Here is a 15116-nt window from a genome sequence, read left to right as displayed (position 1 = left end):
CATGTGTTGTTAGATAGTTGAGATTTATCCTTATTGAAACTAATTTTAGTTAAATTTTAAGTTAATAATTTTCAGATTAATCTAACTCTCATTAATTTATTAGATTAAGTCGAGTTTGATAACAAAGGTAAATAGATACATACATATTTTGTTTTTTTTTTCATCATATATTTATTTATTTTTATTAATATGAGTGTTCAGGTCAACTTAAATATACATTGATTAATCTCACGGGTCTGAAATTATATTCATTTTTATATTAGTTGGGGCTTTTATCTCATTATTTATCGGACTTCCAAGGGAATATCGAAAGCTACATACAAGACCAGACCAGAAGCTATTAATATGTTAGCTTGACGTTTACAAAACTAACTATTCACGTATTTACTAACATGTTTATTTGAGAAGCGAAAACTGCTTATGTTCTTCATTGATATATACCCACCCAGACAAAGAATTGCGACATTTACAATATTAATATCAATGGTGACAAATTTCCATTGTCTGCACTCTCATCATCATGGCAAGATGCTAGCTATCCCTACATGATATCAGGGCATCACCAAAATTCTACCCAGATCCTTGCACATCGAACCATTATATTCTTTCGGCGGCATCATCAGATTTCAATAATTTGACAAAGACTTCTTTTTCCCTAGTTACTTCTGATCCACGACACAAATCACTCCAATTCAAAAAGCTTGTTCAAAGGTCCTTATTGTAGTCCAGTTTTATGTTGTTGTTTTTCATGTTTCCCAAGGGTCGTTTAAACATAAACTGGCGACATGCATTTCTGAACAAACTTTCTGAATTGAGGTGAATCAGAGATTATGGTCAAAGTACCAAAAAGTGTGTAAACTCATCAACAAACTAGATTCAAACCACTGTGTTCTTCAATCTTTATAATGTAGTCCAGCGCCATCAAATTTATAATGTTAGCTCAACTTCTTTGGAACTCTTGAATCAACATGAGACAAAAAAGCTAAGACAAATATGAGAACATGAACACTGATGGAGAATTTTATGATATGATATATAAGAAGTACGGTTTTGTAAATTAATTCTATTTGATACACAATAGATTCACCACTCTCGAAATCTCAAGCACCGAGACAGTAATGTAAAACAGTCGAAAGTAATTATATTTCATAATTTTGATTCAGGATGGTGGCTCTCAATCTATGCCGATAGAAAAGGAAGGCTCTACTCAAGCATCCAATCAACTCTATAATCCAATACCAGAAAAGACTTCATCACCAAACACACTAAATGAGGAAGTTAGTAATTGGAATGCTAGTGATGAGAGCATTGATATATACTTAAAACTTGACATCCTATTGAATCGATCGGATCATTATTTAGAGAGGATGCTTTGCAAAGAATGATGATTTTGACATTTTATCATGGTGGAAAGTTCAAGGTGGAAATCTTACAATCTACTGCTAGAGATTTTATTGGCTATCCCTGTCTCTATCATAGCTTTAGAGTCTGCTTTAAGCACTAGCAGTAGATTGGTGGTTCTGCATTGTAGTAAACTTCATCCAAAGACCATGGTTATGGGTTGCTGAAATTGAAGAAGGTAACTCAATAAATATTTATGTTTTATTATAGTTATATACTTCTTAACAATATATTGAAGCAAGATCCTGACTTTTTATTAAATCCCACATTTCCAAATATATGCTAGACAAAATATGATATGATACTCCAAATTGTACAAAGATGTTAGAGTAATTTGAAAAGTATGTCCTAGAATCCATTGCTGTTATACTTGGCCTAGCTCGATAGATTAATTTAGGAAATTTGAAGCTTAACTTCGGTTGGATTTTTAATGAACTAAATAAGATATTAATTTAACTAAACTTATTCAACTTAATTAATTTTTAAATAATATAGTTAATTAATCAAAATTTAAAATTTAATTAAAATTTTAATGATATAGTTACTACAGCAAAAATTTAGAACCCTTTTCATGCTAGTTCTAGGATCGTGTCTGACGGGTCAGAAAACTATTCTAGAAACTACTGGATAAAAAAGGTAAAGGGAATATAATTGTTTTTTATACTAAAGGGACTATTCAATTAATATTGATAAACTAGATGGACCAAAATATATAATCAAGACAATCTATTTTAATTTGCTTGATCCAACGGCTCTTAAACCCCAACATCAATACCCAACCAAACCCATTCCCTAAACCCTTCTGTCCGTTGAGGTTTATTGCTCAGTCTGACCCAAACTCAGGTGGTAACAAAACCCTAGGAATCCATCTCTTTATGCACAAAACCCCAGTTGCCAGCACAGTGAACATAAACCCTAACCCTTATCACTTAAGCCTCGCCAAGTGCTGTTGCTCTCTAGCCCACCACCAACCATGAAACAAGAAAACAACAAGGACAACAGCAAAACCCAAACTTTAAAGCCTGAGCAGAAGACACTTCTGCTTCATTCTATAGCTAAGTATCTTGAAAACACTGGTGGGTTTTCCAAAACATTAAAGAAGTTCGAATCTGAAGCCAAATTTGAGGTACAAAAAAGCAAAACTAGTCATTCTCTCTTTCTATATCCTGGTTTATCAAATTATGCAACATTTTAGTTAAGAGAAGATGATTGATTTTTTTGTTAGTGTTTTGTGTTGAATTTATGTTTATGCAAACTGGTTTTTCTGAATTTGGTTTGATGTGTATATGAGATGATTGAGATTAATGAAGCCTAATGTGATAATGTGTCCGTGCTGTGCTTTAGCTTCAGGGTGTTCTTTGTTTTGTGTTTTGTTTGGTTGTTTTAAATGTGGAAAGTTGTGTTCTTTGTGCAGAAAGATGATTTGGGTGGTGACTCCTTGATTGATTTGGAGGAGTTGTTTTGCAAGTTTTTGAAGACAAGGTACGGTGATTATATTTCTTTTTTTTTAGAAAAAAAAATTGTAATCTCTTGTTGACAGTGAATTTCAATTGTGGAGCTATACAAAGGGATTTTTTTTATGATTACCCATAAGGCGTTAATGGTGTCTTGGATTTGACATGAAAAGAATGCACAAGGTTTCTTTTAGTCATCAGACTGAAAATGAATGTGGTTCGCAGATTCCCCTGAATTCAAGCTATATACTGCAAATGGATTTTCTTGATTTAAGTGTTAAATTTGAATGGCCATTCTCAAATTGCATGACTTCCTGTATTTTTGCAGTGACGATACCAGCAAAAAGTTAGAGAGCAATCAGGTTCAAGGTGCGTTTAATTCTCCAAATGAAATTGCTTGTCTAGTAGGCAACTATATCATGTATTTCTAAATAGTTAGTAGAATGTTCTTTATAGGGTGGATTTTGGTACTAGCTCATAGTCTAGTTCTATTTAACTGTAGATATACAGACGAACGGTGTCACTAAAAAGAAAAAGAAGTGTGATACTGATGCTATAAAAAATCAATTAGGAGCTGGTGATAAAGTTAACAATTCTGAGAGTGTTGAAGAGATCATAACAAATGAAACAGTGGCTACTGAAGTCAGGTCGAAAGAGAAGAAGGAAAAGAAAAGGAATTCTGATTCTCATGGACAAGAGGAACAAGACAATGTCGAAGCTTTGAAGGAACCTGCTGATAATGGTGCTGGTGAATTGCCTGATAAGAAACGCAAGGACAAAAAGAAGAAGAAAAGCAACTTGGAATCCGAGTCTCAAGATGATAATGCTGGACATCATCTGGCAGAGCCTGTGTCAATGGAAGAAAAATCCAAGGGTGTGGCATCTTCCAAGGGAAACCAAGTAACTGGTGGTGAGACAGATAATAAACCAAAGGATAAGAAGAGAAAGAAAGACAAGCTTTTTGATTCCGCTATTGGAAATGGGGAGCAACATATCTCGGAGAGTAAGCAAGGAGCAAGTGCTGACAGTATTATGGACAACAAGAACATCAAATCTGAAGGGAAGAAGAAAAGGAAGGATGCTCTTTTTTCTGAAAATTTGTCTGCTGAGATGCTTGATGAAGGGAAATCAAATTCTGAGAAGGATGACTCTAAGAACTTGAAGGAGGATGTGAATGACAAAGACAATAAGAGTTCCAAGAAGAGGAAAAGATTGTCTTCTGAAGATGATGCCACTCAGACTGCCGATGAAAAAGCCATTGAAGAATCTAAACGAAGAAAGACAGAAAGTTCAGAAGAACTAAAGGAAAATGTCCAGGCAAACGGGAACCTTGAGGAAAATGGAGCAAAATCAGCACCGCAGAAATCTATGATGAAGGAAAAGAATGGTTCTGTTGAGGTATGGTTTTGAGCACCCTAATTTAGGGAAGCTTGTTACTTCAACCTTAAATTCTGAATCTGAGTTTCCTTTTAAATCCCAATTAACAGCATGTTCAAATTGTTCCAGTGCTATAAGTTTCCCAGGTTTCCTGTATATATGTGCTTAAACCTATTTGCCTATGTTGTGGAACTAAAAGCTGAAGTGGTTATGTCTAGCCAGGTTTTGACAAAACTGATTTTTATGGAGATGATTAACCTATGAGCTCTTCAAAAATATTCTCATTGTTATGAGCAAACCCATTTTTTGTTGAAGTTCATGATAGCATAGTTGTGTTCATGAATAATTATGTTCAAGTGTATTGTTGGTTTTATGTGTATGCTTAGACTGGAACTATGTCATTGCAGCCAAAGACGGTTAAACATTTTCAAAGAGTAAAAGCTGATGAGGTGGTATTCTCTGATGAGAGGCTTAAAGATAATTCATACTGGGCAAAGGTTTGACAAGTTTTCCATTTTTGTTTTTGAGTTTTCTGGTCCTTCATTGGTTTCTTTTCTTTAAGATTTTCCATAAATTCTCTGTAGGACGGTGCCGAAGATGGTTATGGTGCAAAAGCACAAGAAGTTCTCGGGCAAGTTAGAGGAAGGTACAATTTGTAGTTATGGCATTTCTATATCTTTATTTTCAGATACGCAAACAAAAGGTTGTTCCTGTTATCTTATTGTCATTCTTTGCACCAACGTAAACTGTAGCGATAACTTAATTGGGAAGTAAATGATCCGATCTAAACTGCTGGCTTGGCTATTCTAACTCCAAGTCTAAACCTAGTTCAGTTTAGGAACCTCTTTTCTTCCAGTAATTCTAACTTTGAGCAAGTTTTCAATATGAAACACTGATTCAAATATTGCTGTTAAACTTAACCTAGGATCTTTTAAGGAATCAAAGAAGGGTTTGGTTTTTGCTGGTCATTACTTTTTTATGTTTTTGAAGAAAAAATCTTGAAATTGAAAAAAAAAAGTGTATATACCTTCAATTTCAATATCTTGGGGATTTGTACATTAAGAACAATTTTCTTACATGTTAGTTTAATCGCTAGAGTTGCTATTTTAGATTGCATGATTTTGTTAATGATTACTGTATGACTTCCACATTGTGATTTTTCTTCTTTATTCTTTTTAATGCACCTCAAAGAAACCCTAGACTTTACACCCAGCCCCATGCTGTTCTTCTACTTGGTACACCTCGTCGTTGTTGATACCATCAGTAATTCAGTATCTATTACGGATAGTGCATTTAGAATTATAAGCTGGGATACCATTCCTTTTGATCTTATTCTGGTAATTCTCTCATTGACCCTTTGTCTCTCTCTCTCTCAGGGGTTTTAGGCATGAAAAAACAAAGAAGAAGCGCGGGACATACAGAGGAGGGCAGATTGATTTGCAATCACACTCATTTAAGTTCAACTACTCAGATGAAGATTGATCGGGGACCTTCTTTTTGTGCGATGAACACTTGGTTTTTGATCTCATTGCATTTTTACTTGTATGTACCAGAGCACAACTTTTCATCATCAATGTGCTGACTTCTGCTTCCGTGATGATTATTGCCCATTGTTTTGTACGTTTAGCGTCCCCTTTCTCTTATTTAACAAGCTCTGAGTCAAGTCAAGCATTTAAGCCATCTATTCTGTATTCTGTCTAGTTTCTCACAGCTTTCTCAGGTTTTCTTTAGTTTATTACTAGTTACTATGATATTTAAATTGTTTTTTTTATAGAAATGTATTAATAATATTTTTTTTATTTTTTAAAATTTATTTTTGTTAAAAATTTATTTTTAATACACAAAAATTAATTTAAAACAAAATAAAATAAAATTTTAATCTTTTTTTTAAAAAATATTTTTTAAAAAAGAGGTTTTTAACCCACTGCTTTGCTGCTGGTAAAAAAAAAAAAAGAATTTGAGCTTAAAAGTTTATGAGATAATTTTTTTTTCAATAGGGATATTAGACAGAAATGATTAATTTTGATATTCAAAAATACCTCTGAAAATATGGTAGCCCTCAGCTACTGCAATAAAAAATAAAAACTTCTGATGCATCTCTAGGTTCAAGTTAAGAGAATAAAATATGGGAGCTTCTGAGCTCAAGCTGGCATCGTCCGGACTATGAGAGAATTGCAGTCACTGGACTAATTGTTTGTCATTTCATGATCTACAAATACAACAGAAAATGAGCTTCACTAAATAAACCAATGCCCTGATGGTTTTCATCTTCCTTGAAATCCATGAACTACAAGAAGATTTCTCCAAGCCATATTAAGGCTTGGAATGCTAGAGAGAAGAAAAACCGGGTATGATAGCATAGTATTTTGCACATCAAAATTGCAACACGGTTTATTGAAATAACAAGGCTGAATCTAGCCACAAAACAATATATGAATCATGAATAGCTAATATTACACTGACTTGAGAACTTCACTAGCAGTCAATCCTCCTCTGATGTAATCAAAGATGATTTAATCTTAATGAGAAACCATTTCACCTCTTCTTATTTTTCTTTCTTCCCTTTACTTCTTTCTCTAGACTTCTTATCCTTTTAGTGATTACTGAAGATGAAGACTTTTTATGCTCAAAAAGCTTTGGTGGTTCAATGGGCAGGGATGGGGTAGGTTCCTTTCTGGCTGTTGAGAGTTGTTTGATTGCTGAAAACAGATCAAAGGAAGATGATTTTGCAGCAGTAGTTGGTGGTGCCACATGTACTTTTGGAACACCCAAGAATTCTTTTACCCCAGGAGCTTTGAGCACTGAAGTACAAGTGGAGAATTAGGTAACGAGCCGGGTTAAAGTGAACATCAGACCAAAATAATGTCAAAAAACAAGCTCTTCACTGATCTTTGAAGATTGCACAGCAGCTTTTAGAAAAAAAAAAAAAAGATCTGTAAAGTTGGAAAACTCACCAAGCCCATATGTAAGTGAAAACAAGTTTGATGTAATCCAATAACAAAATATAGCCTGCAAAGAGAAACGAGAAATTCATCATGAACTCAAACATACAAGTCATTTCTCAATCTCTAAATAAGGGAAGGCAGGGGAAAAGGTGAATCATGATGGGAGCCAGACTGGAAGGGCAGGGATGAGATGGGTGGGGCTGCAGAGCCTAAAACCACTACTTTTCCCTGGAAACTCATTTATACTCCATTACTAAAAGAAAATCTCAACTTTCAAGATGCTGATGCAGTAAAAAACTTAAATATGATCTCATAATCCCATGTACTTGTAAGTGATCATAAAATAACCTTTGGAAAACTCATAGTCAAAGGAACTGAAGCAGCAGCGAGGGCCCTGGAAACGTTTTTCATGGTGCCAGCAGCAGGATTTCCTTCCATTCCTTCTTGCGTATTGCACTGCAGAATAGCACAGATTAGTCAACTCCACAACAAAAACCAAAACTGAGTAGAATAAGATTGAAGCAATTTTGCAGATTTCTTTTTTCTCTTCTTTTTTATAAAGAACAGAAAAAAATAACCAGGCACTAAAACATAACCACCTTATTGGATAGAACAAGTATCTACCTCTACTGTTATCAAGAAAGTTAATGCTGTCAAAACTGGAAAGATGTATAAATCATCTGCAGTTGTGAGGTCAACGAACCAGAATGCTCCACCGCTTTTAAAGGATGGCACTTTTTCTGCCATGTTTGTAATCTGGGGGGAACATTGTCATGACATGTAGAATGTGAGGATCAAATATAAAAGAAGAATTACTCATTTGAAGTGTATTTATGAATGGAAGTTTAGCTTACAGCAAGGAAAAAGCTGATGAAGACAGGAGCTTGAATGAAGAGCCCCTTCAGTGGAGTAAACGGACTCACACCATGTCTGCAATTTGTAAGTCAGAATGAACTAAATTTTCCAGGGAAATTGACAGCCATGAAGGGGAGAATTATACTGTCTAAAAACTTGGCCTACTTATAGTAATCAAGCTTCAATGAAGATACATTAAAGCATTATGTAAAGCAAAAAGGAATGGAAAAGGTGAAAACCTCATCCTGAAAGGAAAGTATATATGATCCTCTCTAAGCAGGACTACTTATATAGCAATTTGGTAATATCCTATCTTCTTCAGCAACATTACATGAAATATATAAAAGCACTTGAATGACACCATGTTTCCAAGTCATCCAAGGACGTTCACATGGCGTGACTATTCAAATATTAGTGTGGTCAGAATGAACTACTATATAGAACACAACTTCGATCATGGTATTTCCTTCGTTTAAGAAACTAAATTGTCATGAAACAATCAATACTTCCCCTAAAAGCAAATGGAAGAGTTTCTTACTCCTTAAACAGCTTCTTCATTTCTTTTTGACCTTCAGAAACAGCAGCGGGGTCCATACCCTGAGATAGAGACAAAGATAGTGCCAACATGATTGATGAAAGCATTCTGAAAACAAGAAATGGATTATATAGTAGAGTGACCGCAGGCTACGTCAACCTTTTGGTGCATTGTCATATGCATGCTATCACTTGAAAACAATCAAGTTTTATTCACATAAAAAACTGAGATGAACACAGGCCAACCAAAAAGTTTCTCAACTCTAAACCAAGGAGATTTTGTCACAGTTGGCTACCTTGCCCTTTTGTTTCATGTTATCCTCTTTTGATATGGCAATTCCATATAGAGAACCAGCAAAACCACCCACTTACAGGAACCTAGATTTACATCCGAAACGACAAAGCATAACATCTAAAACAAGTCAAACATGTATTTCTGATAACCAGTAGGGAAATGCACCGGTAAAAGTAAAAGATCAAGTAACATAACATAGAAAAAGGGGGCTACAGGCACATAAAACAGACCAACAATGCATGTATGAGGTCAACAGAGCAAGGATTGATAAAACCATCAATGAGCAATACCTGGCGTTCCACCCTTTGCTTAACCTCCTCCAATTTTGGTCTTACGATCTGCAGAATACACATAAATCCATATGAGATGAAAGCATATAAACTCTGAATTTTTACTTTTCATACACCAAGAGAAAAATAAAAGATCTTTGTGGAGGGTTAAAAAGTTGTGCCAAGTCATGTAGTAGCAGGAGCAAAAACCATGTGCAAATTCAGGTATGCATTGCACTTCAATGTTCAACTCACCGGATTGCACAAGTGATTTAATGATAAGTACAAAATATTCATATATTTTTATTCCTCTTACACATGTCTCTTTCGTGAATTAATTGCTGAAAAAGATAAGAAATTCTGCATTTTATATTTGAGATCTTTGTTTCTTGTGACAGGTTTTTCACCAAATTGAAATTCCAGAATGGAAATGTGGGCTTCATCTAAGTTGAAGTACACATATCAAACTTTCTAGAAAAACATTATGGGCAAAAATTCGAGTTTGTTTGAACCTCTAAATAGACTTGCGAAAATCGAGTATGAATCCTACTTCTAGTAGGATTCCCTGTTCACACACTAAACATTCAAACAAGCATATTTTGAGCCTTGGATATCGAAATCATGAGCCTCGGATATCGAAATCATGTGTTTCAAAAGCCTATATTCATCTACACATTGAGGGCTACAACTTTTATAAAAAGCTCCAGGTCATAAAAAAAAAATTTTCAATATGAAAATCCTGATACAAGCTGAAGGACGAGTTTTATCTCCTAATCTGATGGGAAACTAATAGTGTGGAAATCTTATCATTAAGAAGAAATCTGATGGGACCAGAGAGATTTTATCTACAACCTTTAATCTCCTAATCTTTAGCCTTGATATCTTATCATGAAGGCTACCCATTGGAATATAAAAAGAAGGGAGATCGTTGGGTGCAGAGTTTTCTTATGGCGGCTAGAAATTCCCAGAGGATGAGGAAACAATTCTTGAGTTAGGTTCAAGGAGAATGGAATCCATCTCCATTAGTAGTTGTGAGAAGTAACATTGTCATTGTAATTCTTTCATGTTTAAGTACTTATTCATCTTGGTTTAAGAATTATGCTATTGATTTCTGTTCATGTTAATTGAAATGTTTTGAGATGACATATATGCTTTCTAGTTTCTTTCAATCCGCAATTGTTGTTAGGGACAAGAATAAGTAAAAATAATTAATTTGATTGCTGCAACTTTCAATTTAATTTATTAGGGAGGAATAAGCCAAGTAAAATTGTTCAAACTTTTGAGCGGTTGCTTAGAATAAGGTTTACAACTTTGCTCCTAAAGCTATTACCAAGTGAACGAAAATTGCTTTTCAATATTAAATTCACTTGATGGTAAGAAATTGATTAGAAAGTTTGTTATAATTAGTTTACTGATAACCTTCTCGATTTCCCATAGCTTTAAGGAATATCAAAATTATTTGCTTGAATTGAAAGGATATTTATTTTATTTCTATGATCAACAAATTTATGGGAATAGGTGTATAGACCCTTAAACTGAGTTAATGACATATCGATTTATCATTTTTATCTTCAGAATTTTATTTTTTTTTATTCAATTCCTCCCATACTTTCTTTTTTATTTCAGCATCTTGTAGGAAGATTTAGTAGAATTTCTATTGGATTCAACTTGGTTTTCACAATTATACTACGAAATATTTTTTTTTGGTGACAGTAAAGTCAATTAAATTTGGGAGGTTTTCGACACCGACCATTTAACAAACACAATCAATTTCACATCATTGTTTCTGGAGAGGAAACTTAATCTTCTATTTGAATAATGGTGTCACCATGTAAAAACATAGGCATCACAACTTAATAGGTTACTATACGTTATACTTCAAAATCCAAACTAGAGGCTGAAATGCTACAGCATAACCAACATCATAGAAGATTATAAACTAAAAACTGAAAATACAAGCGATGAAAAGCAAGCAGAAGGTGACTGTACAGATGCCAATTGGGATTCAAAAGCACAAAGAAAATGTTCACAATTTTAAAGCTTTAACTCCATATAGCATTTCACAACAATTAAAAAGAATAGGATTTTTTCAACAATTAAAAATATAGGATTTTTTTTTTTGAAACATCCAAAAGCACCAAACCATGAAGAATTTAATGAACTTGAGAGACTACCTTCACTTGAAATTTCTAAAAGCACAATTATTTTCGCATGAAATGTCAATCGATATATCAGGCAGATTCTTACAAATGTAACTCCAAAACATTTCAACAAAAGAAAAACACCATCCTTAACTCACCAAGCAAACAAGCAAAACATAATGACACCAACCCCAACATGCATACAAATAATGTGCAAGCGCAAGCGCGCGCACAATGTGCAACCATACATACATCAATTATTTTTTTTATAAAAAAAGTAAAAATTAAAACATTCAAATTACACCGTAATATATGAGTAAACTTACACTGAGTTTGGAGGTGGCTTTCAACTGATTTATCAAAAGAGGAAGCGTAAAGCTTCTTATAAGCAATGTAGTCACAACTATCGAAGCCCACCTATTAAAATTTTAAAAAAAATTAAATTAAATTCTCGATTTTTAACTAATAATAAAAATTAAATGTTTGAGTACCAACCAATTGAATCCAGTAAAATTATGAACAGCATCAATCGCATGCTGAAGAACCGCCACAGGTAAGAAAGAATCCGCAGCAGCTACCGCAACCTCATTCACAGCAGGAGCCGCCATATCCATCACCACATCGATATTCTCCGCCGCGGAAGTAGTGGTGGTGGTAGACATGTAGCGCACTAAACACGCACCGGCGAAGTGTGTGTGATTTGGTTCGCGAAGAAGAGAGCCGAAAGAAGAGGTCGGAGCGGTGTAGAAGGATCTTTGAGGAAAGCAATTAGTGGGAGTGATTGCTGGTTTTGCGGAGGCATTAAGTTGTTCTTGGTTTTTCTCCTTCTGGTGGTGGTCGTCGTTGAGGATGTATGTGAAACGCGGATAATATTGTCGTTTCATGATCGTTGATCGACTCGAGAGACTTCGCATGTAAGCCATTTTGGTGGCTAGAATTTGAAGCTCCTTGAGAATTAATAAAAACAAATTAGATATTAAGGTATTGGATAAAGAATAAATTAGGAATTTTGAGGGTTGATGACCTGTTGAGAGCTTCTGGGTTTTAGGTTAGAGAAACAGAGGGGAGGGTCAGGGGAGGGGAGCAGGGGAGGGTTTAGGAGGTTTCGATTCTGTGAGGCTGGGCTGGGCTGGACTAGGATGGTCTGGGCCTATGAGAAATTGAGAGAGTTTAGGATTTTATAAAATGGGCCCTTTATTTCTAGTCCAGTTTTAGACCATTTACTGGCCTTTTCTTATAGTCCAGTAGGTGAAAATTGGAGATCTCAATTGTGTCCGTACACAGTTGGGCATGGAGGGATGCGGATAAAAATACTTGATTTATCTGGATACAGTTGAGTATGATGTATTTATCTAACACCAGTATAGAATATAGTTTCAATTCACGAAACTGACCTGAAAATGACCAAATTGGAGCAAAAAAATTAACGAGATACAAGAAAAAATGTTTAATTATCATTCTCATTCCTAATTGTAGATATTGAGGTAGGCAATGCAGGAGGCCATGAGAGGCCCTCCATGTTGAAGCAAACAGAAGAGAGGCTTCGGAGGTGCTTGACCTGAACCGGAGTTTTGAAAAAAAATTAATATATTATTTTTATTTTAAATTAATTTTTTTCATGGTATTACTGGATTATTTTAATATATTAATTTTAAAAATATATTTTTAAATAATTTTTTTTTAAAAAAAATCTTGTACCAAGAAGCATTATTTTGATTCTCACCATTCACATTTGCACAAGTTCAAATTACATGTTTCAGCATATCCATGGCGGCTTTGGCTTTGTGTTGCACGACTGAGTTGGTCTTGATGCTTCACCATATACCTTTGTATAAAATTCAAATTATTTACACGTGACATGATCTGTCATTGCAATTTTCAGAGGAGGGCCCATAAAAGTTTTTTGTATAGATTATAAGAAAAAAATAGCTACTAGTAGGAGCGCTAGTCACTGGCTAGTGTCAATTAGACGTCTGGAAGTCTGATTAGCTAGTTATGAGTGTGCGGAAATATTATTTTTTAAAAGTTTTTATTTTCAATATGTAAAAATAATATTTTATTTTTTTAAATTATTTTTAATATTAATATATTAAAACAATCAAAATCATCTTAAAAAAATTAATTTTAAGTAATGTCTTTTAAAAAATCATGAAATGTGATTTTAACAATAAAAACAAACAAATACTTGAGACTTAGCTTCTTAATATCTATTTAGAAATGCATTAAAAGTTATTTTATATATTTTATTTAAAAATATATTAAAATAATATTTTTTATTTTTATATAAAAAAATCTAAAAATATTAAAAAATTAATTAAAAAATAAAAATTCTAAATTTTATGCAATAGCGTCTTGACTGCAATAACAAAAACGTTTTTAATACACTCGGGCCCACCGTCGTAATGCTAAAGGAACAACTGGTACAGTATCCAGCTTTACATTTGAAAAATTAAAAAAAGTTAACCATGACAGTTGTCAACAGCTGTGATATGATAAAAAGAATCTATAACAAATCTTCTAGTAGCTGCTACCTGCCACAGCTAGTTTTAATTTATTAAAAAACGAGATTACATGCGAAGGTGATTTCGCGAGTTTATAAAATAAATATATTTGATAGTATTATAATTATAAATTAGTATTAAATAAAAAATAAAAATTAAAGATACGATAAAGCAAATATTTCATGATAAAAAAAAATTATATTAGTAATAAAAAACTTAGAGACTGAATAAAATAATTTGTAGCAATCTACAGTGTTTTGTAAGGAAAGATACAATGCTTTCGCCACATGATTTAGCTTTTCAGTTAATAAAAAAAAATTACAAAGCTAAATTTTCTACCAACTTAATATTAAAAAAAACCCAACAAAGATAATTTTGGAAGGAAAAAAACCCATGAAAAAAAACGTTGTAGCAATTGACAATGTTTTGTGAGGAAAACTATAGCGTTTTTCCTAATAAAATAAAATAAAAAACCATTTAGAGAAATATTGTAGCAATCCACCGTGTTTTGTGAGAAAAACTACAACACTTTCCTCATATGATTTAGCTTTATTGTAATTATAATTCTTAACCAACTCAATATTAAAAAAAAATCGAAAAAGATAATTTTGGAAAAAATCATAAAAAAATCACATGGAAAAACACTGCAACAATTCACAGTGTTTTAAAGAAAAAAAATTACAAAGCTAAATTCTTAATCAGCTCAATATTAAAAAAAATCGACAAAGATAATTTTAGAAAAAAAATAACAAAACAAACACCAAAAAATAAAAATAAAATCATGTTGGAAACGCTGTAGCAATTCACAGTGTTTTGTGATGAAAGCTACGGTGCTTCCCCACATGATTTAGCCTTATTTGTAATAACTTGTAATTGTAATTCACAAACAACTCAATATTAAAAAAATAAAATTGAAAAAGATAATTCAAAAAAAATTGCAACAAAAAAAAATCATGCGGAGAGACACTGTAGCAATCCACAATGTTTTGTGAGCAAAGCTACAATGCTTTCCCCACATGATTAAGCTTTATTACAAAGTTAAATTCTAACCAACTCAATATTAAAAAAATAAAATCGACGAAGATAATTTTGGAAAAAAATATCACAAAAAAAGAAACACACAAAAGAAATTTGTATTTACTTGTAATTGCAATTCTTAACCAGCTTAATATTTAAAAAATAAAATTGACAAAGATAATTTTAGGGAAAAACATAACAAAAATAGGAAAAAACCATGTGGGAAAAAACACTGTAGCAATCAATAGTAATTTTCAAGGAAAGTTACAGTGTTTTCCTCATATATTATAACTGTAATTTTTAACCAGTTCAATATTAAAAAATAAA

General features: G+C 33.2%; 2 protein-coding genes across 3 annotated transcripts; one reads left to right on the top strand and one right to left on the bottom strand.

Annotated features, from left to right (window-relative positions):
• The first annotated feature begins 2181 nt into the window (after window positions 1–2181).
• Window positions 2182–5912, top strand: LOC133673864 (suppressor protein SRP40-like). Of its 2 annotated transcripts, none has more exons than XM_062094781.1 (7): window positions 2182–2527; window positions 2816–2883; window positions 3184–3224; window positions 3427–4253; window positions 4640–4729; window positions 4817–4878; window positions 5609–5912. In XM_062094781.1, the coding sequence occupies exons 1-7, from the start codon at window positions 2375–2377 to the stop codon at window positions 5712–5714; spliced, it is 1347 nt and encodes a 448-aa protein (XP_061950765.1). In that variant the 5' UTR covers window positions 2182–2374; the 3' UTR covers window positions 5715–5912. The 2 variants fall into 2 exon arrangements, with proteins under 2 accessions (XP_061950765.1, XP_061950764.1); XM_062094780.1 differs by having other exon boundaries at window positions 3358–4253.
• A 536-nt stretch (window positions 5913–6448) lies between these two features.
• LOC133674038 (mitochondrial inner membrane protein OXA1-like) lies at window positions 6449–12349 on the bottom strand. The gene is made up of 10 exons (XM_062094992.1): window positions 12296–12349; window positions 11767–12218; window positions 11598–11688; window positions 9152–9199; window positions 8571–8629; window positions 8032–8107; window positions 7802–7933; window positions 7526–7633; window positions 7187–7241; window positions 6449–7033 (listed from the first exon to the last, which is right to left on the bottom strand). The coding sequence occupies exons 2-10, from the start codon at window positions 12192–12194 to the stop codon at window positions 6768–6770; spliced, it is 1263 nt and encodes a 420-aa protein (XP_061950976.1). The 5' UTR covers window positions 12195–12218; window positions 12296–12349; the 3' UTR covers window positions 6449–6767.
• Window positions 12350–15116: the final 2767 nt, after the last annotated feature.

The sequence above is a fragment of the Populus nigra genome, chromosome 15 (genome assembly GCF_951802175.1).
Source record: "Populus nigra chromosome 15, ddPopNigr1.1, whole genome shotgun sequence".
NCBI lineage: Eukaryota > Viridiplantae > Streptophyta > Magnoliopsida > Malpighiales > Salicaceae > Populus > Populus nigra.
This window is presented reverse-complemented; position numbering and strand designations above follow the sequence as displayed.